The following is a 26042-nucleotide window of genomic DNA, read 5'->3' as shown; positions in this document are numbered from 1 at the left end:
ATCCTTTGGAAATGTGGGAATTGGGAAGAGGAGCCTGGATTACCTTCATAGGTGGCTTTGAAGCCCAGCAGGTTGCTGACACTGTCGGTCTGGAACAGGAGCCACATCTGGTGCTGGGTGCTGACGATGAGGTCGGGGACGGTGGTGCCCGTCAGGCTGCAAAAAAAACATCAACAGCAGCAGATCAACAGCCTGGAAGTGTCCTCAGACTCACCCACCCTCAAATAAAGGCCTCTGCAGGAGCAGAAAAACGCCAAACTAATTAAGAGTCATCCCAAAACAAGGAAAATTTACTGGGAAGTTCCTGGGGAATGATTCCACTGTCCAAAAAACTGGGGGATTTTCAAGTCTGATGAAAATCCTCTCGTGTCCTGCACTCTGCCCCCACAGTGAATCTTCTCCCATCACCCTCGCTGCAATCATTACAACTCACTGCCATTATTGCAAGAGATCCTCCAGCAGCTAAAGGAATCGTTTCCCTGCTCACTGAGGCAAAACATCAGCAAACAAATAAAATCCCAGAACCCAAACTGAGCCCTGACCGACTGAATCCTCCCAACTGCCCTCGCAGCAGTTTCCAGAGCTACAAAAAATTGCTTCCCACCCATTCCCTGCTACATTTCCGCCCTGAGAGAGGCTTCTGCAAGGATCTAAAAAACATAAAAGCACCTGGCAGACAAGGCACGAGCCCCAAATCTGCTGAACACCCTCTGAGCCCTTCAGAAGTGCCACTAATCCCGGCAGGATCAGGGCTCTGCCTTCCCCTCAGGATCCTCCCAGGAGGGCTGAGGAGATTTAGGGAGATGTCACTGATCTCTCCCTGTTAATGAGGCTCATTCAGCCTCTGGGATTAATCACCTCGGTGTGGTTCAACACAGCTTTAGAGCTTTATCCCCACCCACACGAGCATCTTTTCCACAGGCAGATGCCCACGTGGAGCTCAGCTCCCTCCCTTCCCTGCACTCCTGGAAAGGGAACAGCGTGGGCAGGACGATTATTCCAGGAGCAGGGCTGTTGTGTTGCCTGTGTTTAATGTTGTGATTATCCTATTCCAGCTGAGGTATTATCTGCAAGAAATTTAGAAATTAGTGCAAGTGGAGAGGGACAAGAGGGTTTTTTCCTCTTTTCTGTGGTGTTTAAATACACCCAAATTCATCCCCGTGTTCAGCTCTGCGTTGTGCCTGGCCCCAGGTACAACAGCAGCACTTGAAAGGCTCCAACGTAAGAGGGATGTGGAATTGCTGGAGCAAGTCCAGAGCAGGGATGTGGAGTTGATAAAGGGACTGGATCCAGGCTGGGAGAGCTGGGAATGTTCAGCTGGAAATGCCAGCACCTGCCAGGATCTGCAGGAGAGCTGGAGAGGGACTCTGCATCAGGAACTGGCGTGCCAGGACAAAGGGGAATGGCTTCAAACTGGACAAGGGGAGAATTGGGTGGGATATTGGGAAGAAATTCCTCCCTGGGAGGGTGGGCAGGCCCTGGCACAGGGTGCCCAGAGCAGCTGGGGCTGCCCCTGGATCCCTGCAAGTGTCCAAGGCCAGGCTGGATGGGGCTGGGAGCAGCCTGGGACAGTGGAAGGTGTTCCTGCCCATGTCAGGGGTGGAACAGGATGAGCTTTAAGATCCTTTAAGGTCCTTCTGGCTCAGACCATTCCAGGATTGTGTGACAGCTCCAAGGGCTGTGTCACCTGCTGGCTGCAGGTGACATTAACTCCGCTCCCTGCCCAGTGCCAGCTCCTTCCCAGGACAGGTATCCCAGGGAAATGGGACCACTCTGGACATCCAGAGACCTCTGCTCCCCATCCCTGAGATTTCACAGGCCCCAGGGACAGGGACACCTGCAGCAGCCACTGCTCAAGCTCTCCTGGAAACTGGAGTGTGTTTTTCCCTGGAATCAGAACCATCTCTCCCAATCCCAGCAAAGCTCTCCCGGCTCTGCCCCCGCCTTTGCTCTGTGATTGCTGCTCTGACCTGCAGCAGGAGTTTTATTGATCTCAGGGTGCTGAGAATGAAGCAATGATCTTGTTTTAGTGCCTGTTTTGCATCCCAGAGATGTTCAGGAGCGTTATTGTTGATTCTCAAGTTATTTATTTAAGCAGCAGCCAGGCAGGAATGAGGAACATTCCAAGAGGAAAAACCTCCAGGAAAAGCTGCTTCAAAGCTCTCCACATCCTCTGCCACCCCACTTTTAACGAGCTGGGTGATTGATTTGGGTGCTTGTTACTTCAGGAAATCAAATCCTCTCTGCAAATCAGGCAGCTCAGCCTAACAATCTGCTCTGCTCCCATTTTCCAGCGGTGGGAATGAGCCTGGAAACAAATGGTCCTTCCCAGCTCCATTTGGGATGGAATCTGCTGCTGTGCAACTCCACTCACTCCAGAAGTACATTCCTTGATTGGAAAGGCAGCAGGACTGAGCTCCTCAACAGCCAAGAAGTGAAGAGCAGGAAGAAAATTGGAATTGACAGGAGTTTCTGCATTTTGATTCCTCCAAAGTAACCACACTTTGCATCCAGATGTTATTCCTGATCTGGGAATCCAGCTGACAGCGGGCAGCAAACTCTGGGAAAAGTTATCCCTGGACTTTCAAGCCCATTAATCACCACTGTGGTTTTCACACCTCTCTCCCATTTCACTGCCTTCCAATTTATCCTCCCAGATTATAATCAAATAAATGTTCCTGCTGGGATTAGCACCAGCAGTTTACTGGGAAGTTTCTGGGAAAAGATTCCAGGCCCTGCACCTAGCTCAGGCACAGACATTCCAAATCTGCATCAGCAAAGTGCTGAGGAGGTAACAGAGAGTGGGAAAAAAACATGGAATGATTAAAATCCAATCAAAGGAAAATCTTCGTGGGTTTTAGGCAAACCAAAAGGGATGGAATGGGAAATGATGGCAGGAATTTCTTCCAGGGATCTGCAGGTTTTGACCAAGCAGCTGTGAAGTGTTCTGGGACACTTTAATTACACATGTGCAATAATCAGCCTTCACATTTCTGTGTGTTCCAGGCTGGGGTTCCTGACCAAGGCCCACCCCTGTCCACGTGCTGGGAAGGAACAAAACCTCAGGGAAACAGAGGTTTGGGAAAGACAAGGAAATGCTGATATGGGAAAATGGAGTGGGAGGCTGCTTCACGTGGAAAAACAAGAGAAGAGGAAGAATAAAAAAATACAATGAATTTCTCCAACAGTTGCCAGAGCACAACAGCTTTGCTGGAGTGGTTCTGGAGAGGCCTGGAGGGAAAGCAGGACCATCTGTGAGTTCCCTGTGCTGAAGAACCCCCCAGAGAACATCAGATCTGCAAGCAGAGGATGCAAAAATCCCAAATCCCAGCCTGGAAGCAGCCTCGTTTCCCCAAATGCAGCCTGGGTGTGAAATGCTGGGATGTCACTCCAAGATCTTGGATTTACACTCAAACTGATGGCAGCAGAAGACAGAGATCCAAACAACTCCTGGTGTGTGCCTGCGTTGCTTTTCCTTCTGTATCCCAGCTTTTCTCAGCTCCCCGCAGAGCCTCAGCCTCTCCCTGAGGGGGAGGGAAGCACAGAGGGGAGAACTTTCTGTCCCAGAAATGCCCAAAAGGAGCCAAAGGAGGCCAAAGCAGCCCAAAAACCACCGCAGAGGGACAGCAGGGACAGATCCCAGAAACGTGGCCAGGTTTTTCCCAGGAGGATTTCCCGGGAATCGTCACTCACACATAAAGCACGGATTTCTGCTCTCCGACCTGGCCTCCATCCCCCACTGTCAGGGTGTCGTAGCCTCTCTCCAGCTCGAACTCCTCGAAGCTGAGTTTGATCACCTGCCACAGACACGGCACAATTAACACAATTACCACAATTAACACCAAGCCCTGCCCTGCTCATGGATCCCTTGCTCTGTCCAGGAGCAGCTTCCAAGGGCAACAAAATCTCCAGGACATCCCCCAAAGTGCCCAGCTTGGATTCTGCCCGGTGATTTGAATCAGCTCTGCCTTATCTCTCCTTGCCCAGCTGACTTCACTGATAACAATATCCGTGTGCTGGGATTCCAACGTGCCTTTTCCCACCCCTTCCCTCCCCAAAGCTGGAATTCTGGAGGTGGGTTTGGATGTGCACACAGGCATGAAGTAAATGCAGAGTCTTCTGCTTTGTGGCTCAGGAAATTCTCCTGGTTCACGGTCAGAGCAGGAGATAATTCACGGATTTATGTGAATTGCCTCCAGCTGTCTGCAAACACCATCCTCAGCATCACCACATCATTGTTCCCTGGTTTTTCTCTCCTTCTCCACCCAGACTTTGGCCCCCACAGGATTTCTGCAGCCTCTCTGCATCATTCAGGAGCAGAACTCCCACGGAAGTTAGTGCTCCAAGGCTCTCAGCTGCTTTGGGGATCTCTGCTTTTCAAATGTGATTTAGGGGCAGAGTCCTTAACCCAGCCTGGGACAGGCTGAACAACCAGAAAAGGAAGAGATTAATTAAATTAAACAAGTGCTTCACATCCGCCATTAACAGATTTTTTGTTTCTTGGACTCTTTACCTGACCAGCAAAAAAAACCCCAAAAAACCCCACAGAAACACTCAGATGCACAAGACCTTCATAAATACATTAAATTTCCTGACTTTTAACAGATTCAATCACCAAATGTGGGTTGATCTCCATTTCAGCTGCTTCACACAACACAAAAATCATCAGGAGTCATGAAGGAGAAGGAACCAGGTGAGTGCTGAGAACCTCAGAGCCTTGGTGTCCCTCTCCACCTCAGTTTGGGGCAAGGAACCGAAGCCCAGGGAACCCAAAATCTTCCTCTGGTCACTTCTTGCCTTTATAAGCAGCACCTCCTGCAAAACTTGAGCACGTGTGGATTCCCAGGAGGATAAAAACCCCAAAGTTCAACCCAAAAGTAAAAAAAAAAAAAAGGTGTTTATACAGCTCAGGCTGAGCTGCCCTGTGTTTTCTCTTCTACAGATGAACACAACATTTTTCAAGGCACAGAAAAGCAAATTTAGAGATTTCAGCCATTCTGAAAAGGGTTTTTTTCCCCAAAGTCCCAGGATGGTGAAACAGGGTGATCCTTCAGACGACTCTGGCCCTGTTAATTTGTGTCTAGTACCCAAATATTAACCTGTGCAGGCTGTCACCAAAGCATGAAACGCTGGAATAATGTAATTAATCCAGAGAACAGCGAGCTGCAGAGCTGCACACACCATTAGTTCAAGCAGCCACTCAAGGAAGCTGCATCCTGAGCAGTCTGACCCTAATTAAACAACTAATTACATCCCAGCACACTCGTGGCTCAAGAGTTGGGTGCTGAATATTGTGTTTATTTCCCCCTTTTCCTGGGTTGGTTGTTTTTTTTTTTGCTCTGAAAGCTGGGAATAATTTACTGATTCATTAAACAGCCAGAGAGGCACCAGCACCCCCAAACTTGGAGCTGCTGAAGTGACAGGGAACAAAAAGCTTTGTGCCACCAAAGTGTTTGGAAGTGCAGTGACATCCTGAGGAGGAAAATCCACAAGAATTCCCTCCAGGAGTACAGCAGCTCGTGCAGTTCTGTCCTAAAGCACGTTCCTCGTTTCCCTGCTCTCCAAGCTCCAGAATTTCCCCCTCCATTTGGAATAAATCATCCCCTAGAGGGGCCCTTCCTCCATCAGTGAGCTTGGACAGGGCTTTTTTTGGCTCCAGGTGAGAATAACCCCAGGAGAAACCTCAACCAGCAACATCCATTCTGTCAAAAAAGGGCCAGAAATAGCTTTTATGCAAATCCCCCAATTACCATATGCATTTCTCAGCTCCCCAGTGATTTATTTTTCCCACTGTGGTTGGAATTAAATTCCCAGGGCACCAGGGACCAGCTAAAAAAAAATCAGAATATCCCCCAAATAGGTTTGATGTCCCCCCCTCTGCACAGGAAATAATCCCAACTTGTCAGTGAGGAGCCCTCGGCCCTATGGATGAAGAATTCCCAGCATTGGGAATTGGAGGGGATTATGGGGCTCAGTGGATCTCTGGGTTCTTTGCCAAAGACAGAGCAGAGGACTTGCAAATGAGTCCTAAATTCAGCTCCCTGCTTTCCCCACTGCTCCTATTAAAAGCTCCACGGAGCAGGACCTGATCCAAAGACCACTGGAGTCAATAAAAAGATTACAGTGACTTCAGCAGCTCCAGCTCAGGCACAAAATGCTCCTTATTCCCAAGTATTTCATAGGCATTGGAAGTAATTCATGCCCAGTCCTTCCCTGGAAAGGATGGGAAATTCTGGGATCATCCCTGAGGGACATGCAGGGAGAGCTGTGGCCTTCCCAGAGGAGCTGCTGCTCTTCTCCCAACCCTCCCTGCTCCAGGAGAGCTTCTCCCCACCTGTAAATTAAACTTCCAGCATGAAACACCTAAAACCAAGAAACCCTTTGTAAACCAGCATTATTAATTAGATTAATGAAGTATTTATCATTTCAAAGGAAAAGGGATGGAATCTCTTCACACAAAGGCTGCTGATTTGCTCCAGATTTCAGTGCATGATGAGCAGCCCATGGAGCAGAACCTGCACCTCCTCGTGCTGTGGAATCTCTGATCCAAGCTGGGAAGTCTTGGAATGAATGGATTTGACCAATTTCAGTCCTCTTTATGATTTAGGGAAGGGTCAGGACTTGCAGGGAGAGCTGTGCCCTTCCCAAGGAGTTGGTGCATTTCTTCCCTGCTTCAGGAGAGCTTTTCCCTCCCTGTACATGACACTGAAACCCAAAAAACCCTTTACAAACTGACACTATTAATTAAATTAATTAAACCATTTATCATTTCAAAGGAAAAGGAATGGAAGGAAGGCTGCTGATTTCACCAATCCAGATTTCAGTGCATGATGGGCAGCCCATGGAGCAGCACCTGCACTTCCTTGTGCTGTGGAATCTCTGATCCAAGCTGGGAAGTCTTGGAATGAATGGATTTGACCAATTCCAATCCCCTTTATGATTTAGGAAGGGTCAGGACTTACAGATTCTGTGTTTGTTACGACTCAGGCTTCAAAGCTGAGGGAGAAACCAAGCAGGGGAAGAGGAGAAACTTCCTCCAAGGAGAAATCCCCGTGGAAAAATCACACAGTTCTACCCAGGAAGGTTGGAGGAGAAGCTTTTCCCATCACACTGCCGATGGAAAAGCAGGAAAACTTTGGGCACAAGACTGGCACGAGAGCAAAGGAACAGAGAGCTGAAAGCTAGACCTGAATATTCACCACAAAAGGGTCAGTGGAACACCGGGCCGGTGTATTTTCCTCATGATTTCCATCTCCTCCTTCATAATTTGTAGCAGGAAACCCAAATGGAAGTGGTATCCTACGAAACACCCAGGAAATGTCTGCACCCAGCTCTCCAAGTGCTGTTTTATCCCCACAAAAACTGGATGTTGGTGATTTTTGGAGACAAAGAGGTTCAAAACTAACGTAAAAGGATAAAACACCCCCCACAGCCTGAGCTGTGCTGAATTCCAGCCCCTGGATACCCAGGGAACACTCCAGGGTCCTCCCCTTCCCTGATGAAGGGGACCCTCCTGGGGCTGATCAACCACTAAACCCCCCCAATAAAGCAGCACTGAAAGATCTCCTGGTTCCACACTCCATCTCCCAAAATCCAGGTCACTTCCAGGCTCCCGTGCAGCCAAAGCAGGGATAATGACAGCCCTGAGCCACACCCTGCCTGGGAATGGCAATGGAGGGATATTCCTCAGGAAAACCCTCATCCAGCACGGATCTGTGCTGGCTGAAGGCTCAGCCTGAGCTCAGCAGGGAGGGAGAACCCCACAGGCTCTTCCTCCATCCTGCCCCTGCTCTGGAGGGAAGGGAAAGGGTCCAGCACTTCCTAACAATTCCCAGCTACAAGCAGGAGATCCTGGGAGTCCGTGAGATTCCCTGCCTGCATCAGGGGCCTGCAGGAACGTCCAGAGGCAAGGGATCATCCCTGGGAGAGTAAATGGGAGCTCAGAGCCTCAGCAGGCTCAGGATTCACCCAGAACTAACGGAATGATGTTTGCAGGGATCCAGATGCTCAAAGGAACAAAGCCTGGCACCTTCTGTCACCTCAGAAAGGGCCCTTTGAGCTACACAGCAGAGTGATTTCTGTTCTTCTGGGCCAGAGCTGCAGGAGAGAGAAGGGCTGAGACTGGAAAAAGCTGTGAGGCACCAAACACTGCCCTCAACTCAATTCCCATTGCCAGGGGAAATGACAGGGATTGATCTTCCCCAGGCCAGGGCAGCCACACCTCGTTCTCTCCCCACACACTGGAGTCACACCTGGTACAGACTTTCAATCCTTTAGGTATTTAAGGTCTCTCTCTATATGAAGTATTTCAATTTCTAACAGTGCATAAATAGCACGGGATAGACCCAAACCTCCCTCCTCTGACCCTGGGGGCTAAAATCCTGCTGGGCAAGGGCCAGCCACAGTCCAAAAACTGGGAATAATCAGCATTCCTGGCACAGCCTCCCTGCCCCAAGGAGCCCTGCCCCAAGAGCTGCTTTGCTGGGCTGCTCGAGCACCTCCCCACCCTCCACACGAGATATCAAAGGGGCTTCGATTACAAATAATTACCCTCACTTTTAATTACAGCCCTTAACAAAGTGAGTGCTCAGCAGGGAGGGAAGGTCAGGGATTTAGAGACAGCTGGGAAACACAGAGAAGAGTCTGTTGGGGGAGAGAAGCAGAGCCTGAGGGGATGAACAAGGCTTTAACGTGAGAGTGGGGAGGGACTGGGAAAGGTTTCCTGGAGAAGCTGAGGCTGCTTCATCCTTGGAAGTGTCCAAGCCCAGGCTGGGATGGTGGAAGGTGTCTGGATGTGTCTGGATGTGTCTGGAGGTGCTTGGAGGTGTCTGGAGGTGCTTGGATGTGTCTGGAGGTGTCTGGAGGTGCTTGGATGTCTCTGGCTGTGCTCACACACTCCCCCACCACAGCCCAGCATCCAAACCCCTTCCAACTTCTGTTCCATAAAACACCAGGACAAAGAACCCCCTTTGTTCATCTCCTCCTTCCATGGCTCTGGGGAATCAACAATTCTCCTCAACAACGGCTCTGGAGTGAAAGGGAGCGGGTTTGGATGGGATATTGGGGTGAAATTCCTCCTTGTGAGGCTGGGGAGGGCTGGGATGGAACTCCCAGAGAAGCTGCAGCTGCCCCTGGATCCCTGGCAGTGTCCCAGGCCTGGCTGAAGCACCCTGGCCTAGTGGAAGACATCTTTACCCACAGCACAAGATGAGCTTCGAGCTCCCTCCCAACCCAAACCCGCCTGGAATTCCACGAAATACGAGCCTGGGAATTCCACGAAAACACCACAAACTCGTCCTCCCAGGATCTGCAGAGCTTCCCACCACCAGCCTGGGCACAAAGGGCCGTTCTGAGGACCCACCTTGGCGGGGTTGAGGGCGGTGATGACCCACACGCAGTAGGCGTTGTTGTCGTACTGCACGGGGTAGTTGGGGGACGTGATGACGCCGCTGGGCCCGCGCAGGTACGTGTCACACATCCTGGCTGGGGACACAAACGGGGCACAGTCAGCACTGGGGGACCCCCTTCCAGCGGGGAGGGAGAAGGGGTGAGCTCGGTATGGAAGTGGGAGAAGGTGAAAATGAAAACAATCGTCGTTTGCGCGGCCCGAACGGCTCCTTTTTTGCATCCGCGGCCCAAAAATGGAGGGTTTGTCCGTGAGGAGTGGGGCCATCAAACACTGATCCCATCAAACATTGATCCCATCAAACACTGATCCCATCATTGATCCCATCAAACATTGATACCATCAAACCCTGATCCCATCAAACATTGATCCCATCAAACATTGATCCCATCAAACCCTGCTCCCATCAAACCCTGCTCCCATCAAACCCTGCTCCCATCAAACCCTGATCCCATCAAACCCTGCTCCCATCAAACCCTGATCCCATCAAACCCTGATCCCATCAAACACTGATCCCATCAAACATTGATCCCATCAAACCCTGATCCCATCAAACACTGATCCTATCAAACATTGATCTCATCAAACCCTGATCCCATCAAACCCTGATCCCATCAAACTCTGTTCCCATCAAACCCTGATCCCATCAAACATTGATCCCATCAAACCCTGCTCCCATCAAACCCTGCTCCTATCAAACACTGATCCCATCAAACATTGATCCCATCAAACCCTGATCCCATCAAACACTGATCCCATCAAACACTGATCCTATCAAACACTGATCCTATCAAACATTGATCTCATCAAACACTGATCCCATCAAACCCTGCTCCCATCAAACCCTGCTCCTATCAAACACTGATCCCATCAAACACTGCTCCCATCAAACATTGATCCCATCAAACACTGATCCCATCAAACCCTGCTCCCATCAAACCCTGATCCCATCAGACCCTGATCCCATCAGACCCTGATCCCATCAAACATTGATCCCATCAAACATTGATCCCATCAAACCCTGATCCCATCAAACACTGATCCCATCAAACATTGATCCCATCAAACACTGATCCCATCAAACCCTGATCCCATCAAACCCTGCTCCCATCAAACACTGATCCCATCAAACCCTGATCCCATCAAACACTGATCCCATCAAACATTGATCCCATCAAACATTGATCCCATCAAACATTGATCTCATCAAACCCTGATCCCATCTAACCCTGATCCCATCAAACACTGATCCCATCAAACATTGATCCCATCAAACATTGATCCCATCAAACACTGATCCCATCAAACACTGATCCCATCAAACATTGATCCCATCAAACATTGATCCCATCAAACCCTGATCCCATCAAACATTGATCCCATCAAACATTGATCTCATCAAACCCTGATCCCATCAAACCCTGATCCCATCAAACCCTGCTCCCATCAAACCCTGATCCCATCAAACCCTGATCCCATCAAACATTGATCCCATCAAACATTGATCCCATCAAACATTGATCCCATCAAACATTGATCTCATCAAACCCTGATCCCATCTAACCCTGATCCCATCAAACACTGATCCCATCAAACCCTGATCCCATCAAACCCTGATCCCATCAAACACTGATCCCATGAAACCCTGATCCCATCAAACATTGATCCCATCAAACATTGATCTCATCAAACCCTGATCCCATCTAACCCTGATCCCATCAAACACTGATCCCATCAAACCCTGATCCCATCAAACACTGATCCCATGAAACCCTGATCCCATCAAACATTGATCCCATCAAACACTAATCCCATCAAACATTGATCTCATCAAACCCTGATCCCATCTAACCCTGATCCCATCAAACCCTGATCCCATCAAACCCTGATCCCATCAAACCCTGCTCCTATCAAACCCTGATCCCATCAAACACTGCTCCCATCAAACATTGATCCCATCAAACATTGATCTCATCAAACCCTGATCCCATCAAACCCTGATCCCATCAAAATTGATCCCATCAAACACTGATCCCATCAAACCCTGATCCCATCAAACATTGATCCCATCAAACATTGATCCCATCAAACCCTGATCCCATCAGACCCTGATCCCATCAAACCCTGATCCCATCAAACCCTGATCCCATCAAACCCTGCTCCCATCTCCCCTCAGACCAACAACCAACCCCCCCCTACTGCTCACGCTGATTTATTTCCTTCCCTCACTCCTTTTTTCCTCACAAAAATCCTTCCCCATCCAGGACAGAGGGAGACCAGGAATGACACAATTCCTTCCTGATGTCCCCAAAAAGCCCCATTCCCTTTCCTCCTGCACATCAAACCCCCAAAATGCTGCATGGAGAGGATTTATTAGGTCATTATTAAGAATTTATCAGCTGGTTTCCTTCTGTGGGCTCAGAACCAAGGTGGCAGCTCAGCTCTGCATCTTCAAAACAACACAGGTAAAGGAAAAGCTGGAAAAAGTGCTTAAGCAGGGAAAATTTTGCCTGTGGAATGCCTTTGATGTAATATTTAGCTGAAATATTCCACAAAAGAAGTGTGGGGAAAAACATCCTGGTTCTGGAAATGTTCTCTGCTGCTGTGGTGGAGCCCTGACATTAATTTATTTTTGAAATTTAGTATTTTATTTAAATTTATAATTTAATTTAGGAGATGGATTTGCACATGTGGAGTCTGCAAGGGTTTTTGTTTTTTTCCTGTAAAACACAGGGAACATTGGGAATGGCTGGGAAGCAGCTCAGGAAGGAGCTGAGGTCACTTAGCCAGGATCCTAAACCACTCCTGCCTCATCCTGGAGCTCCCACAGTGTAAAAAAAGAGGGTAAATCCTATTTTTCTCATTTTTCAAGTGGGACTAAGTGGCTCTGCCAGGATCCAGAGGGAATCTGCTGTAGATGGGGAAGCTGCAGAACTTTCCCCCCAAGTTTGCTCAATGGGATTAAGGAATTATCACAGCCCAAGAGGTCAAAATCTGAGACTGACTCTGGAATCTGAGAGAAACCCAATGAAAAAATGGAACAAACTGGGGGAAAAAAAGGTGGCAGAAAGCTGAAATAAAAATGGAACTTTTTAAAAAGAAGAAAAAAACCCCAAAACCTGGGAGTCAGCAGCTAAAAAAATTAAGTTGGTTCACAGAAACAGAATAATGCAGGCAAATCCTTTCTTATCTCTTGCAGGAGGACACCATAAATTGCCTTTATAGTGTCACATATTTATGCCAAATATCCTCTTACACTGATTCAATTTATTCCAGGCTTGTTTCAAGAATTAGATGGGATTCCAAGGCCCTGAAAAAAATCTGCAGATGAAATTAAAGAAAGAAAGAACTGGGAGAAAAAAAAAACCCTATTTATGATTTTAAGAGCTTTAAAGGGATTCAATTAAAAATATTACAAGTTGTTCTTTATTAGCATTACAAATATCACAATGTGACATTTCAGAGAGGGAATGAAAACAAAATGGCCAAGGGCAAAATGGGCTTTAATGTTTATTCCATGGAAAAAAACCTCCATTCCCTGATGGCTCATGGCACAAGATGAGGCTCCCAGGGGAGCACCGCCCAAAATTCCCACATTTCCAGTTAAAAATCTCTCTCCATCTCAGCTTTTCCAGGTTTTATTCCAGTCTTTCCTCTTACAGGATAAGGAGGAGAGGGGAGAAAATACTTGGAATAGGGAGAGGGATGATCTTGCTCCATTTTACATCCCTGCACAAAAGGAATGTTCAGGAGAGAGGGAAGGGGAGGGATTTAGGGACAGCTGGGAAATTCGTGGAAGAGTCTGTGGGGGGAGAAGGGGGTCCAGAAATAGGGACTGAGGAGCTGAACAAGTCTTTAAGGTGAGGGTGGGGAGGCCCTGGAAAAGGCTTCCCAGAGAAATCGTGGATGCCCCATCCCTGGAAGTGTCCAAGGCCAGCCTGGGATTGTGGAAGGAACAAGATTTTCCTTAAGGTCCCTCCCAACCCAAACCACTCTTGGAATTCTCTGACCTTGCCAATGGATGACCTGAGGGAGGGATGGGTGACAAAAGGGACATGAAAGAGCTGGGAATTCCCACAAATCCCAAAATCCAGCCAAGCTGAGCCCCCTCAGGCTGCCCCATCCCTGGGAGTGTCCCAGGCCAAGCTGGAGCAACCTGGGATAGTGGAAGGAACAGGATGGTCCTTAAGGTCCCTCCCAACCCAAACCACTCTGGAATTCTGTGACCTGAGGGCAGGATGGGTGATGGAAAAGGGATGTGAAGGAGCTGGGAGTTCCCACAAATCCCAAAATTCAGCCAGGCTGAGCCCCCTCACCTCTGCAGACGGGCCGGTGGTCGCTCCAGGCCACGATGATGTCGCTGACTCTCTTGCAGGTGATGCTCTTGGAGCCCTGCAGGTCGTAGCCCTCGTTGCAGGAGAACTGGATGCTGGAGCCCAGCCTGGAGAGGGGACAGAGGGGACATCAGCCTCGTCCTGCCTCGTGCATGCCAGGATTTGGGGCCAGAGCCATGCCCTGGCCCCGCAGGCAGCAGTGGGAAGGGAGGAGGGACTGGCTCTGCCTCCCCCTCTGCCTCCCCCTGGGTCCAAATCCCAGTTTTTAGGGACATTTCAGCGGGAATTTCATCCACAGCCCCAGCAGAGGACACGCTCAGCATTCTCATAAAGTGGAAAAAAATCTTCTTTATCAGCTGAGAGTTCTGTTCTTTATTCTGTGGTTTGGATTCAGAGCCTTTGCTGCTGCAGCTGCTTTGTTCACTGAGGCAACACAGTCCAGTCTGCAGCGGCTGGGAATTCATCCCGTGGCATTTAGGGACTGTTGGGAATTCCCCTCCCTCTGCCCTCCCCCCTTTGCTGGATTTGAGGAGAATTTGACAGACTGGGGTTCGACTTGAGGGACACTTTCCATGAGCAAAACAGCCCTGGCCAGCAAAATGAGATGAAATATTGATCCCCACGGCCACCAGCAGGCTGGGGTGTCCCAGCACTGTGCAAGGGAAAACTGGGAACTGGAAAGGGATAACAGCACTGTCTGAAACTCCATAAACCCCAATTATCTGGCCCCACATGGACTCAGTGCCAAGGAACCTCAGTCCCCTCAAATACTCTGAGGGCAGGGCCGTGCTGGGGCTCGAGCTAATTTGAAAAGCAATTTTTTATTTTGCTGTTTCAGTTTTCCTGCATTTAAGCAGGGCAGGGATGAGAGCAGACAGGGATTCTACAGCCTGGATAGGGAAAGGATTAAATGGGAAAGGATAAAACGGACTGGGAAAGGATAAAATGGATTGGGAAAGGATAAAAATACTCCCGAGAGATCTTTAGAGACCCTCAGTGGGGCAGCACACACGTGAAGGGTTTTCCTCAAATCTGGGCAGGATTTTGGGAGGTGCAGAGGGTGACTGCAGACAGAGCCCCCCACGCCAGGAGCACACCCAGGGACAGCCAGGAGCTCTGCAGCATGCACAGAACACGCACGGAAAAGGTTCTTACCTGAAATCGTTGCCTATCCTTTTGCCTCTCTCGGGAATCCCAGGGTCTGGACACAAATTATGTCCCTGGGACACACCAACCTGAGTTACTACAAAGCAAAAAACAGCACATACAGAGACAGAATAGCAAAGGAAACATTCTTTCAGCAGCTGTCTTGGTGGATGTGGCGAGAAAAATGGCAACTGGTAGCTCAAAAACCTCGATGTGTTCCTTTTTGTTCCGGAAAATCAACGGCTTTGGAAAGAAATATCCTGCTCAGTTTATGCACCCGAGTGTTTTCTAGGAAATGCCAGCTAGGGACACAGCTTTCCCTCCGTTCCACTACAGAAATACCTCTGGAAAGAGTTGGTTTTTTTGGTTTTGTATTTCATTCTGCTGAAGGACACCAATTACAGAGCCCATTTCCTGCGATTAAAACGCCACCTGCGATGCTCCAAGGTGACCTCGTACCCCTCCAAGCCCAGCCCAGTGTGCCAGGGAAAGAAAACAACTCCATGAAAAGGCAGGTGGGTGATCCCAGGGGGAAAAACCAAGCACAGAACGAGAGGGAGAAAGGAGAGGGGAATGCGAGTCGAGGGTTTTAAAGTGAAGCCATTTAGTTGGAACATGGAAAATTTTATGGAGCAACCTCGATGCCAACAAACATGAAATCCATGGAGCGGTGACCAGCGCTGGACAAACCTCCCAGCTCCATCCTCAGCCTCCCCATTTCCAGCCCTCTCCAACCTGCCCAAGGCGCAAAGGAGCGTTCAGGGTGGGGAAACCTGGCGGGTTCCTCAGCCCTGGCACAATCCTGCTTTCCAATGGGAATTCCAGCACGGTAATATGGCACAAAGGGGTGATTTTGCCACGGGAATTCAGTTTGCTCTGCACCCAAAACAAGACCACTGCGTTTCTCGGCCGTGACGCTGAAGCACTGAGACGACCCCATTCCTGTTCCACCTCTGCCTGCTGCAGGATTGCAGGGAAAAAAATCCCAGCACTCATTCCAAACACTGTGCCCACAAGGCCACTGCCAGGAGGAGGGTGGCACCGAGGTGACACCAGCTCCTGGGGAAGCACCGCCCAAAATTCCCACGTTTCCAGTTAAAAATCTCTCTCCATCTCAGCTTTTCCAGGTTTTATTCCAGTCTTTCCTCTTACAGGACAAGGAGGAGAGGGGAGAAAATACTCAGAATAGGGAGAGGGATGAGCTTGCTCCATTTTACATCCCTGGACGAAAGGAATGTTCAGGTGTGCAGGAGGGAGCACGGAAGCGCTGGCGTGGGAAGGGCAGGCACGGGGAGAATCCACCCACACTGGACACACATAAAGCCAAGACCATCCAATATTTGGGAATTATCCACTGGGGAATCCCCAGTGCATCCCCAACTGCAGCTGGGAGACGGGCGTGCTCCCACAAGGAGGGAAGGATTGATGGTTCCCAACTTTTGCCCATCCCAAAAATATCCCAGCTTCTCCTCAGCACTAACCCCTCTCCAGTGCCCTTTAAGTCCTTTTTAGGAATTCCCTTCCTAAGGCCTTTTTTTCCTCCCTTCCCGCCGTGCTGGAGCAGGGATGAGGCTGGGACTGTCCCCACACGTGGCTCTGTTTTCCCACATGATGCTTTGGTGCTCCGAGCTCTCCTCCGTGTGTGTGAGGGCCCAGAGATGACAGAGACATGGATTCATGGAAAACAGCCTCCCAGGGGATTGTATTCCCATTTTTCCATGCCCCTAACCCCTCGTTAAGCTCACTCAGGTGGGGAGGCAGCAGCACCCAAGCAGCACCCGGCATCCCTCGATTTTTTGTAGCTCCAAAGCTTTGCTGCCACCTCTCAAAGGCCCAGAGAGTTCCAAATGCATCCCCAAGTGTGAAGGAAGGGAGCCCATGGAGGCAAATCCCAGCTTCTGACAGGAAAAGCTTGGCTGAACAAAGTCCCCAGGTGCCACCATCCTCTCTGGGGTTCCTTCCCTGTCCCCCCCCACACACAGAGGTGACGCCTGTGCTCAGGCAGCTCCGAACGAAGGAAAATTCACCTCAGGATGAGGGACCCAAAGGGGTTTTCTGTCCCAAGGCCATGAGGGAGTGAAGGAAAAGTGCTCCAACTCCTCTTCTTACCCCTAGAACTTGTCCAGAGTGAAACCTCCCTGATCAGACACACCTGTAAAGTGCCCACCCCCAGCTGCCAGCGCTGCATCCCAACACCTGTGAGCTCTTCCTTGGATAAAAAATCACATTTCCACAGCAAATTCCTCCTCCCATGGTCAACCCCCCCCCAGACCACCCCTTTTGTACCCCCCACAGTGGGCCATTGCTGTCACACCCAGTGATTATTTCCCATATCGGATAAAAACAAAGCCTGGGATTTAAAACTTTGGGAAGAAACAAGGCCCTGGATTCCCAGGAAAACACAGCCCCTGGAGGAGAGTTTGTCAGTCCCGCTGCTGAGGCCTAACCCCAGTTCATCCCTCGTTAGCTGGAGATTCATTAACACCTAAAACCAGGTGTAGATAAAGCAGAGAACAGGGCAGATGAAGCTGAGCAAGGGGGGAGAGGGGAGATATCTCCATATCCTGGGAGTTGGGGAATTTCCCTTTTAAGGAGAGTGAAGGAAAAGGAGGAGATGGATCAGATGCTCGTTTACAGCAACTTCTGTTCTCTGCCTTTTGTTCTGGGCACACATGCACACAAATGCAGCCAGCCCAAAGGTTCCAAACCGGATTTGTCATGCTGAGAACTTGCTGTCAGCGCCGTGTTCACCTTCCCAAAGCTTTATCCGTGCTGTGCCATGCCCAAATGAACCCTTCAAGGTTACTGGAAAAACAACAGATCCCAGAAAATTGGGATGAACCGCTCCATTTCTGTATTAAAAGCTCAGGAATTCTCTCCCCCAACCATGGGATTGGTTTTCCATCCCCTCATTCTCCTGATTTTTTCCCATTTCTTTCTCCTGGTGCATTCAGTGACAGCCAGTTCCGATGGTTCCGTTTGCCACCGCAATTTGCTGCTAAAATCCTCTTCAGTCCCAGCTCTCTTAATAAAAAAAGTTCACTGAAGGATTCCCAAGGGACAATTTCTCACCAAATTGTGGAACTACAAAACAAAGCAGCACCTAAAAAGCTTTGACAAAGCCCCAGCGTTTCTCAGCATGAGAGATACACTGAAAGGAGGGGATCCTTTCTCCTGGCAGGAGGGCTGGGAAGGACAGGAATTAGTTGGTTTAAAGGGTTAATCTGTGTGGTCACACCAGGGCTGGGAGTTATTCCATGCAAAACTTCTGGGCAAGGTTACAAAAATCAAAAATCCTGAGAGCAGGGAGCTGATTTTGGGGCGCAGGGCTCACCCCAACGAGGTCTTGCTGCATTTCCAACCCCCACAGATCCTTGAGCAGCCAAACCCCAGGGATGAAGCGATTCCAGAACCTCAGTGACACTGACCCAGACATGAAACACTCCCAGGTTTAGCAACACCAAGCACAAAAAAGGTCCCGGCCCTGGGAAAGACCAACTCCAGCTGCAAACGTTCCAGCTGGAGAATTCCAAACCTCAATTTCCCACCTCGTGCTACCCCAGAACAGCTCCGAAGATGCAGGTCCACAACCCCTCCCAGAACTCCAGAACCCACCGAACATTCCCAGGGTGTCCCACCCAACCCAAGCAAAGCTTCTCCCTCAGCCCAAGGTGGCTCCTGTGTCCCTCACCCGGGGCTGTCCCAGCACCACGGACCTCTCACACCTCCCCTGCATCCAGAAACTCCCACACACTTGGCTGAGACCTAAAAACTGCTCAACCCCCCCCCAAAAGGACTTTGCAAAGCAGATTTTGACACGCACAGAATTTCCCCTCCTTCATCCAAGCCCTTCCAGTAACCCCACGGGGCCTCTCCATGTGGGCCTCACCCAAACACCACAAAAGCCACTTTGCTGCTGCTTTGTACAACTCAAACACCACAATTTTCCCGCTGTGGGACCTGGAATATCCACATTTACACTCTGCATTCAGCGGCAGAAACAGCCTCCAAAACAAGACCTAAAATTTAAAACTATTTCTTCTACCTGCATTATTTTTCTCTCTGTGTTATTTTCCCTCCAGAAGCGATTCAAGCAAGATTTCCCAATAATTTTACTGATGGTGAGCAGTACAAGGCACTTAATTAGGAACTCAAACGAACACATTCCACTAAAACTGAGCACAACCAGCACCACCCCCCAAAATTCCGTATCTTTATGTGTTTTTTTTTCCCCCTGCAATAACACAAGCAGCTGTTACATCACTGCATTTTGCCTCCACTCAGACACACGGAACACACAGGGTTTAATCTCACCAACCAATCCCAAATCCAAAAAACCTCTGCAAGACCTGCAGGATTTAAGCCTGGATTCTTCCAGGGAGGAGGATTTTAGGCCAAGTTTAGCAAAGAGCACGTGGAAAGAAAACATTGCTGTTCGGAATAATTGAAAATAAATCAGGGACTTGAAGGTCTTTTGCAACCTTAATGACTTTAGGATTTCATGGCTCAGCTTGAAGTGCTACCAAGAGACACAAGAATTCCTGAACTTCTGGTATTTGAGCCAGAGCAAGTGGAAATTGCTCTGGGATGGGAAATTCCTTTAAGCAGCCTGTCCCACCTGTGTCATTATCTGGGATGCAGACTCAGCTCATGGAAGTTTGGGAGCACGAGGGGCACGGCCAACCCTGCAAATTCAACAGGGAACAGAGCAGATAAAGCCGTGCAAAAAGCCCCAATTTTTCCTGGCGCCACCTCCTCGGGAATCAGCACTTCTGCAGCTGGAAATTCCCTGTGGGAGCAGAAGGCTGCCTGAGATAGGGATAATCAGGGCTGAAAATCCAGACCTCACGGAGAGCAGGGCACGGGGAAGGAGCTGGAGGCTCGGAGGGGCACGGGGGGTGACAAGGACCACGCTGGGAATGGGCAGGAATGGGGTCACCATCACCATTCCCATTATTCCAGCCTGAGCTGCCAGCAGCAGGACGAGACTGGAGCTGCCAAGGGGCTGAACTGGCAGCTCTGAGCTGCTGCCCCTGGGGAGAGGATAAACCAGGCAGAGGGAACGAATTCCTACGTTTTCCTCCTCGGAAGTGCAGCAGGGCTGGGACAGGGCAGGAGCTGCTGGCAAGGGAAGCGCAGGTGCCGTGTCCTCCTCAGCCTCAGCGCATTAAAAATGGGTAGAACTGCTCCAAAGGCCATTCCCAGGAAGGAGAAATGGGAATTCTGTGCATTGTTAATGCCACAATACTTGGCTAAACCAGTGACTTCAAGCCAGGCCAGCATTCATCACTCCCTCCCCCACATTCCCCAAAATCCAGGACACCACACTCCCCACTCCAAACACATCCCTCTGTCTCCATGCCAAGCCAGGGGTGTTTTCCAACCGAATTTCCCACTCAGTTAAGTGCACTGGGATGTTCATCCCAAGTAATTTCTTCCTGGCAGGGAATACATCACCCAGCCAGGAACGGGACTCAGAGTTTTCCTTTGAAATGGAATCAATTTTCCCTGGACACGCCCCCAATGTTTTCTGCTCTGGAGATTTTGGGGCTGTTTTTTACCTCATTGGGCCTTGCTCCCAAAAATCCAGAGCTTCTAAACATTCTCCTGGGAGCTGGGAGGGAGCCCCTCACTCCAGACAGACCCCGAGCCACGATTCAGATCCAGACCATCCATTTTTCTGGATTTGGTATCCAAAATCCACCAGAATGAAACGTCCAAACCACTCCTCTCTGATGGGGGTAATGGGCTGTGCAAGGAAACGAGCAATTCCAGCCTCTCCCCTAAAACCCATTGGGAAAAATGCTACATCCTGCTCCCACGTGAATCCTTAGTATAAAATATTATAAAATAGAAAATATTAACTCCAAGGCAGATTCCCTCCTGTTTTATTTTAGAGTCACCACAAGAGCCCAAGAGTCAGGGACAGAAACCACAGGTTTTGCTCCTGATTTGGGAAGCACCTGATGGGAAGATGGAAGATTTCCCACCTACCAGAGGGAGGCACAGCAGTGACAGGGGATGCTCTGCCCCTGACACACCAACCACCAACCACAACCACTAAAGCCGAAAAAGCAGCACTAGAAACCCAGAATTGGGACTTTTCTGCAGGGAAAAGGGAATAAAACTCAAGTAGAAAAAGGAAGACGCTGCTACTGCCTCTGAAAACTTCCTAATAGGTTTTTTTTGGTGTTGTTCCTTACCCCTGCTCCTACATTTACAGTGATAACATCAACCCCATTCCCAACATTCTTTATTTTCCCCACTAAAAGGAGCCCAAAGCCACGACCCCCAGGCTGTCCTGGAGCACAGAACCAACCAAATCCACACACTCCAAGCCCCTCATCCCCCTTCCAGGAGTTAGTAAATGCTTGTGAACAGAGCACCAGGAGGAGGAAGTGATGCAGAAATGCAGGGGGAGGAGAGGGAAAAGCACCCAAACTTGTAAGAGTGGCAGAGTTTTAGAGATTACTGGCAAGTCCGATGGAATGTTCCAGGAGATTGTTATCGAAAAGACAGCGAAGGAAGAGCCAAAAAACTTACACACAGATGTCTTCTGGTTGTTGTCCTTGCTGGGCATGAGCTTCACCCCTCTGGACTTCAGCTCCATCTGCTTCTTGACTGCAGGGATTGGAAACAAAGGAGAGATGAGGAAAAAGTTTAGCTGAGCTCCAATTTTAAAGTTTTCATTTTAAAGAGAAAATGAAGCTGGAGTTGTGCATCACCCACATCCTGCATCCTTCCAACTTAGCCTGACCCCCCCCCCCCCAAAGCAGGAGGGATTTCTTTTCCATGTTAGGGCTTTGGAGAGGTTTAATCTGAGCATAAAAATGGGGTCCAAGCCCCCTCATCCCTCTGTGACACTAAAAATGGGAGACAGGACAAAGGGAAGCTCTAAAAAACTTCAGGGATGCTGAGAGGAAAACGCTGAGGTGGTTTCCCCCCAGTTTTCCTGCTGCAGGAATTTATTCCATGAATCCATTACGGAATTCCACGGGAGCACTCACATCCTAAAAACTGCACACATGGTCTGAATCAACAGCAGACTCCAAAAAGCAGGAAAATAGCAGGGAAAACAAAATCAAACCCAGATTATTGGCAAAGGGAAACATCCATCTATAGAGCCCCACATCCAAGTGTGACCATTCACTCTCTCCCTGCTCCAAACCTCCACCAGAAGAGGAGAAAAACCAGGAAAGGGAACAAGAATGCCATCCATCTCCAAGAGCCCCATCCTTTCCCAACAGGCAGCTCCCCCCCCCAGGGAGCAGCAATTTGTTCTCCTGATGTGGATTTGGCTGCTGCAGCCAAGGCTCCCTCCGGCCCTGAGGGTTTGACAGAAACCCCACCTGGCAGAACCATCTGGGAGCAGCACAAACACCTGGAATTGGGATAACCCGGCCTTCCCTGGCAGGAATTGGGATAACAGGGCCTTCCCTGGCAGGAATTGGGATAATCCAGCCTTCTCTGGCAGGAATTGGGATAACCCAGCCTTCCCTGGCAGGAATTGGGATAATCCATCCTCCACTGGCAGGAATTGGGATAACCCAGCCTTCCCTGGCAGGAATTGGGATAATCCAGCCTTCTCTGGCAGGAATTGGGATAACCCAGCCTTGACTGGCACGAATTGGGATAATCCAGCCTTGACTGGCAGGAATTGGGATAACCCAGCCTTGACTGGCACGAATTGGGATAATCCATCCTCCACTGGCAGGAATTGGGATAACCCAGCCTTCCCTGGCAGGAATTGGGATAATCCAGCCTTGACTGGCAGGAATTGGGATAATCCAGCCTTCCCTGGCAGGAACTGGGATAATCCAGCCTTCCCTGGCAGGAATTGGGATAACCCAGCCTTCCCTGGCAGGAATTGGGATAACAGGGCCTTCCCTGGCCGGCTGGAGCTGATGTGGTTGAAGAGCAGCTTCCCAGCAGAGAGCTCCGTGTCCAAACCTCTTTGTGGGAGCCTTTTCCTGACGAGCCAGCCCTTACCCATGGAGAAACCCAGCTGGGCTCCCACTTCAAACCCTTTCTCCCCATGTTCTTCATCTTGGCAGCCTTTCATCCCGAAACGAGCACATTCCTAAGACAAAGCTGTCACCAAGAATCACCCCTGTAACCAACGAGGGGGGTTTTTCATCTTCTTTTTTGGGCTTAAAAAGAGCCCGTTTGGAACAGCTGCTGCAGGAGCCTCAGCCAGGGAGAGGCTCCTTGAAGCTCACCTGAGGTGGTGCTTTGAGGGAGATGCTGGGTGCAGCTCTTCACTCATCATTTGCTCCCAGCTTTTGGCTTTCTCTTTCAACAAAGCAGCAATAACTTCAATCTGAGGGCTGCGTTAGCTGACAAATATTCATGAGGGAAAGCTGCTGCTGCTCCTCACCAGCTTCAATTTGTTCAGGGGAGCTGCCTTTTTTCATTAATTGAAGAAGGGAAAACTAATTAACAGCAGGCTGCTGTCAAAGCAAATCGAACTCGTGTTTCTTTTTACTCCAAATCCACCTGCAAGTGCAGCAGGAAAAGAAAGCAGCAGGTTTTGGGATGCCCCAAAGATCCACGTGGATGGGAGTCACGGGATATTTCCAGCCTGATCTCAAGGTTTTTAATAAATGTGTTATCAGTGGATCAAAGAAAGGACTTGGGGCTACCAAAACTCACATTTTTGGGGTAAAAACCTGTTTCTGCCTCAACTAAAATAGTGACAGACCATCCTGCAGTGATTCTCCAGCTTCTTCCGAGCAAACACAGGGATAACCCCCCCAATCCCAGCCAACATTCCCAGCAGGCAATAAAACCCAGTCAATTCCAAGTTTCCAAGGCTGGATTTGGGCTATGGCAGGGTGTGGACTGGGACTGTGCAGTCTCTGAGTCGCTGCTCTGTGGTTGTGCTTTGGGGCACGATCAGTGACGGAGCAGCTTTATAAAATAATCCCATTTTTGTATTCCCACTGCACATCCCATTATCCCCAGGCAATGTTTCCACTCTCCACACACACACAAAAGCTCAGCTCGAGTGATTTGTGCACGATAAAGGGAATTTAGAGGCCGAGCAAAGCTTCCCAAGCATTGCTGAACCCCCCCAGGGCTGATGGTGGCACCGTGGATGGGATGAGACATCCTTGGAAAGGTCAACTTTTCCCATCAGGACCCAGCAGCCTGCACGGATTTCCCCAGTGCTGAACATCCCAAATCCAGGAGAAGGCAATGGAAGGTGGCACGGGGTGGAACAAGATGGGCTTTAAGGTCCCTTCCAACCCAAACCATTCCAGGATTCTCTGGAATGGGGAATTCATAATTTAGATACACCCAGGCCTGGACATTTTTCAGGGACACATTCCTAACCAAGGATCTCCCAGAGCCATCCCTGCCCAACAAACACCCTGCTCCAACCCCGTCCCTGATGGAAAACCAATCCCAAAATCCAGAGGCTGAGCTGCATCCCTGGGAAGCATCTCCTCCCTAATTGCATTGTGTCCCTTTCCAGGAAAATTGATAAACAGGGATCCCTGCATCCTCTGCTCCTCATCCTTCATTCTGGAGCCGTAATGATGGGAGTCAGGCTTTACAAACGACTCCATTTAGATCAGCAGCAGGCACAATAAAGCACCACTTGTTTCTGGTTTGCTTTGGGTTTTTTTTTTAATTCAATAAATCAGAACAATTCTCCCACTCCCTGCCCTCAAAAATCCGGTATTTGAAAATCTACTTTGTTTGGCAATCGGAATGTGGAGCGGTACTACAAAGGACTGTGTCAGGATAATTGGATGAACACAAACTCCTGTTTTCTGGAGGGTTTTGCTGCTCACACACATCCAGCAGATCTAATGGAATACTCAGCATCCTGTCAGATTTGAGAGATGACATTCCAGAGCTCTGCCAGCGCGGCAGGCAGGCCGGGCTGCTCCTTTCCAACCACTCCATGTTGCTTCTAAATGAGAATTTAAGCAGACATTTATTTATTTTTAATTTGGAAAACAGCATTTCAGCAGCAACAACCAAAAAAATCGATTCCACGAAGCTCTGTTCTCCTTGCTGGGGGAATTGCTGTTAAATCCAGCTCCTGCCTGGATCCTCCTCCCGTTGGGATGATTCAGCAGCTCCAGGGATGCTCACAGCGGTTCTGGTTCTTGGGGGTGAAGAGAAACCCCCTCAAATGCAACTCTTTGGGAAAATCCCTCTTTTGGCAGCCTGAGCAGTGGATCTTTGGGAATCAGAGCCTGCACAAGCACCAGAGCTGCCCAGGAGACTGCACAGGGCTCATGGCAGGAGCTAAAAACCCCTCTGCAGCCCAAGGTCCAGGATGAGGAGGGGGAAGATCCAGGATAAAGAGTGGGAGATCCAGGATGAAGAGTGGGAGATCCAGGATGAGGAGTGGGAGATCCAGGATGAGGAGGGGGAGATCCAGGATAAAGAGTGGGAGATCCAGGATGAGGAGGGGGAGATCCAGGATAAAGAGTGGGAGATCCAGGATGAGGAGTGGGAGATCCAGGATAAAGAGTGGGAGATCCAGGATGAGGAGTGGGAGATCCAGGGTAAAGAGGGGGAGATCCAGGATAAAGAGTGGAAGATCCAGGATGAGGAGTGGGAGATCCAGGATAAAGAGTGGGAGATCCAGGATGAGGAGTGGGAGATCCATGATGAGGAGTGGGAGATCCAGGATAAAGAGTGGGAGATCCAGGATAAAGAGTGGGAGATCCAGGGTAAAGAGGGGGAGATCCAGGATGAAGAGTGGAAGATCCAGGGTAAAGAGGGGGAGATCCAGGATAAAGAGTGGGAGATCCAGGATGAGGAGGGGGAGATCCAGGATAAAGAGTGGAAGATCCAGGATGAGGAGTGGGAGATCCAGGATAAAGAGTGGGAGATCCAGGATGAGGAGTGGGAGATCCATGATGAGGAGTGGGAGATCCAGGATAAAGAGTGGGAGATCCAGGATAAAGAGTGGGAGATCCAGGGTAAAGAGGGGGAGATCCAGGATGAGGAGTGGGAGATCCAGGATAAAGAGTGGGAGATCCAGGATGAGGAGTGGGAGATCCAGGATGAAGAGTGGAAGATCCAGGGTAAAGAGGGGGAGATCCAGGATAAAGAGTGGGAGATCCAGGATAAAGAGTGGGAGATCCAGGGTAAAGAGGGGGAGATCCAGGATGAAGAGTGGGAGATCCAGG

General features: G+C 49.7%; 1 protein-coding gene and 1 long non-coding RNA gene across 2 annotated transcripts in view; one reads left to right on the top strand and one right to left on the bottom strand.

Annotated features, from left to right (window-relative positions):
- Positions 1–26042, bottom strand: part of CSMD2 (CUB and Sushi multiple domains 2) — a 368722-nt gene that overhangs the window by 160276 nt on the left and 182404 nt on the right. The window contains exons 8-13 of the mRNA XM_069036010.1: positions 21430–21507; positions 14896–14983; positions 13723–13847; positions 9362–9483; positions 3694–3797; positions 44–156 (exon numbers count right to left, since the gene is read on the bottom strand). Coding sequence (XP_068892111.1) covers positions 44–156; positions 3694–3797; positions 9362–9483; positions 13723–13847; positions 14896–14983; positions 21430–21507 — 630 coding nt within the window. The remainder of the gene's footprint in view (positions 1–43; positions 157–3693; positions 3798–9361; positions 9484–13722; positions 13848–14895; positions 14984–21429; positions 21508–26042) is intronic.
- Positions 3953–5319, top strand: LOC138121975 (uncharacterized). Its single transcript, XR_011156311.1, has 3 exons — positions 3953–4074; positions 4606–4693; positions 4943–5319. It is a non-coding gene; the product is annotated as an uncharacterized lncRNA (long non-coding RNA).

This window comes from Aphelocoma coerulescens, chromosome 23 (genome assembly GCF_041296385.1).
Source record: "Aphelocoma coerulescens isolate FSJ_1873_10779 chromosome 23, UR_Acoe_1.0, whole genome shotgun sequence".
NCBI classification, from domain to species: Eukaryota; Metazoa; Chordata; class Aves; order Passeriformes; family Corvidae; genus Aphelocoma; species Aphelocoma coerulescens.
The sequence above is the reverse complement of the archived record's forward strand: the minus strand, read 5'-3'. Positions and strand labels throughout refer to the sequence as shown.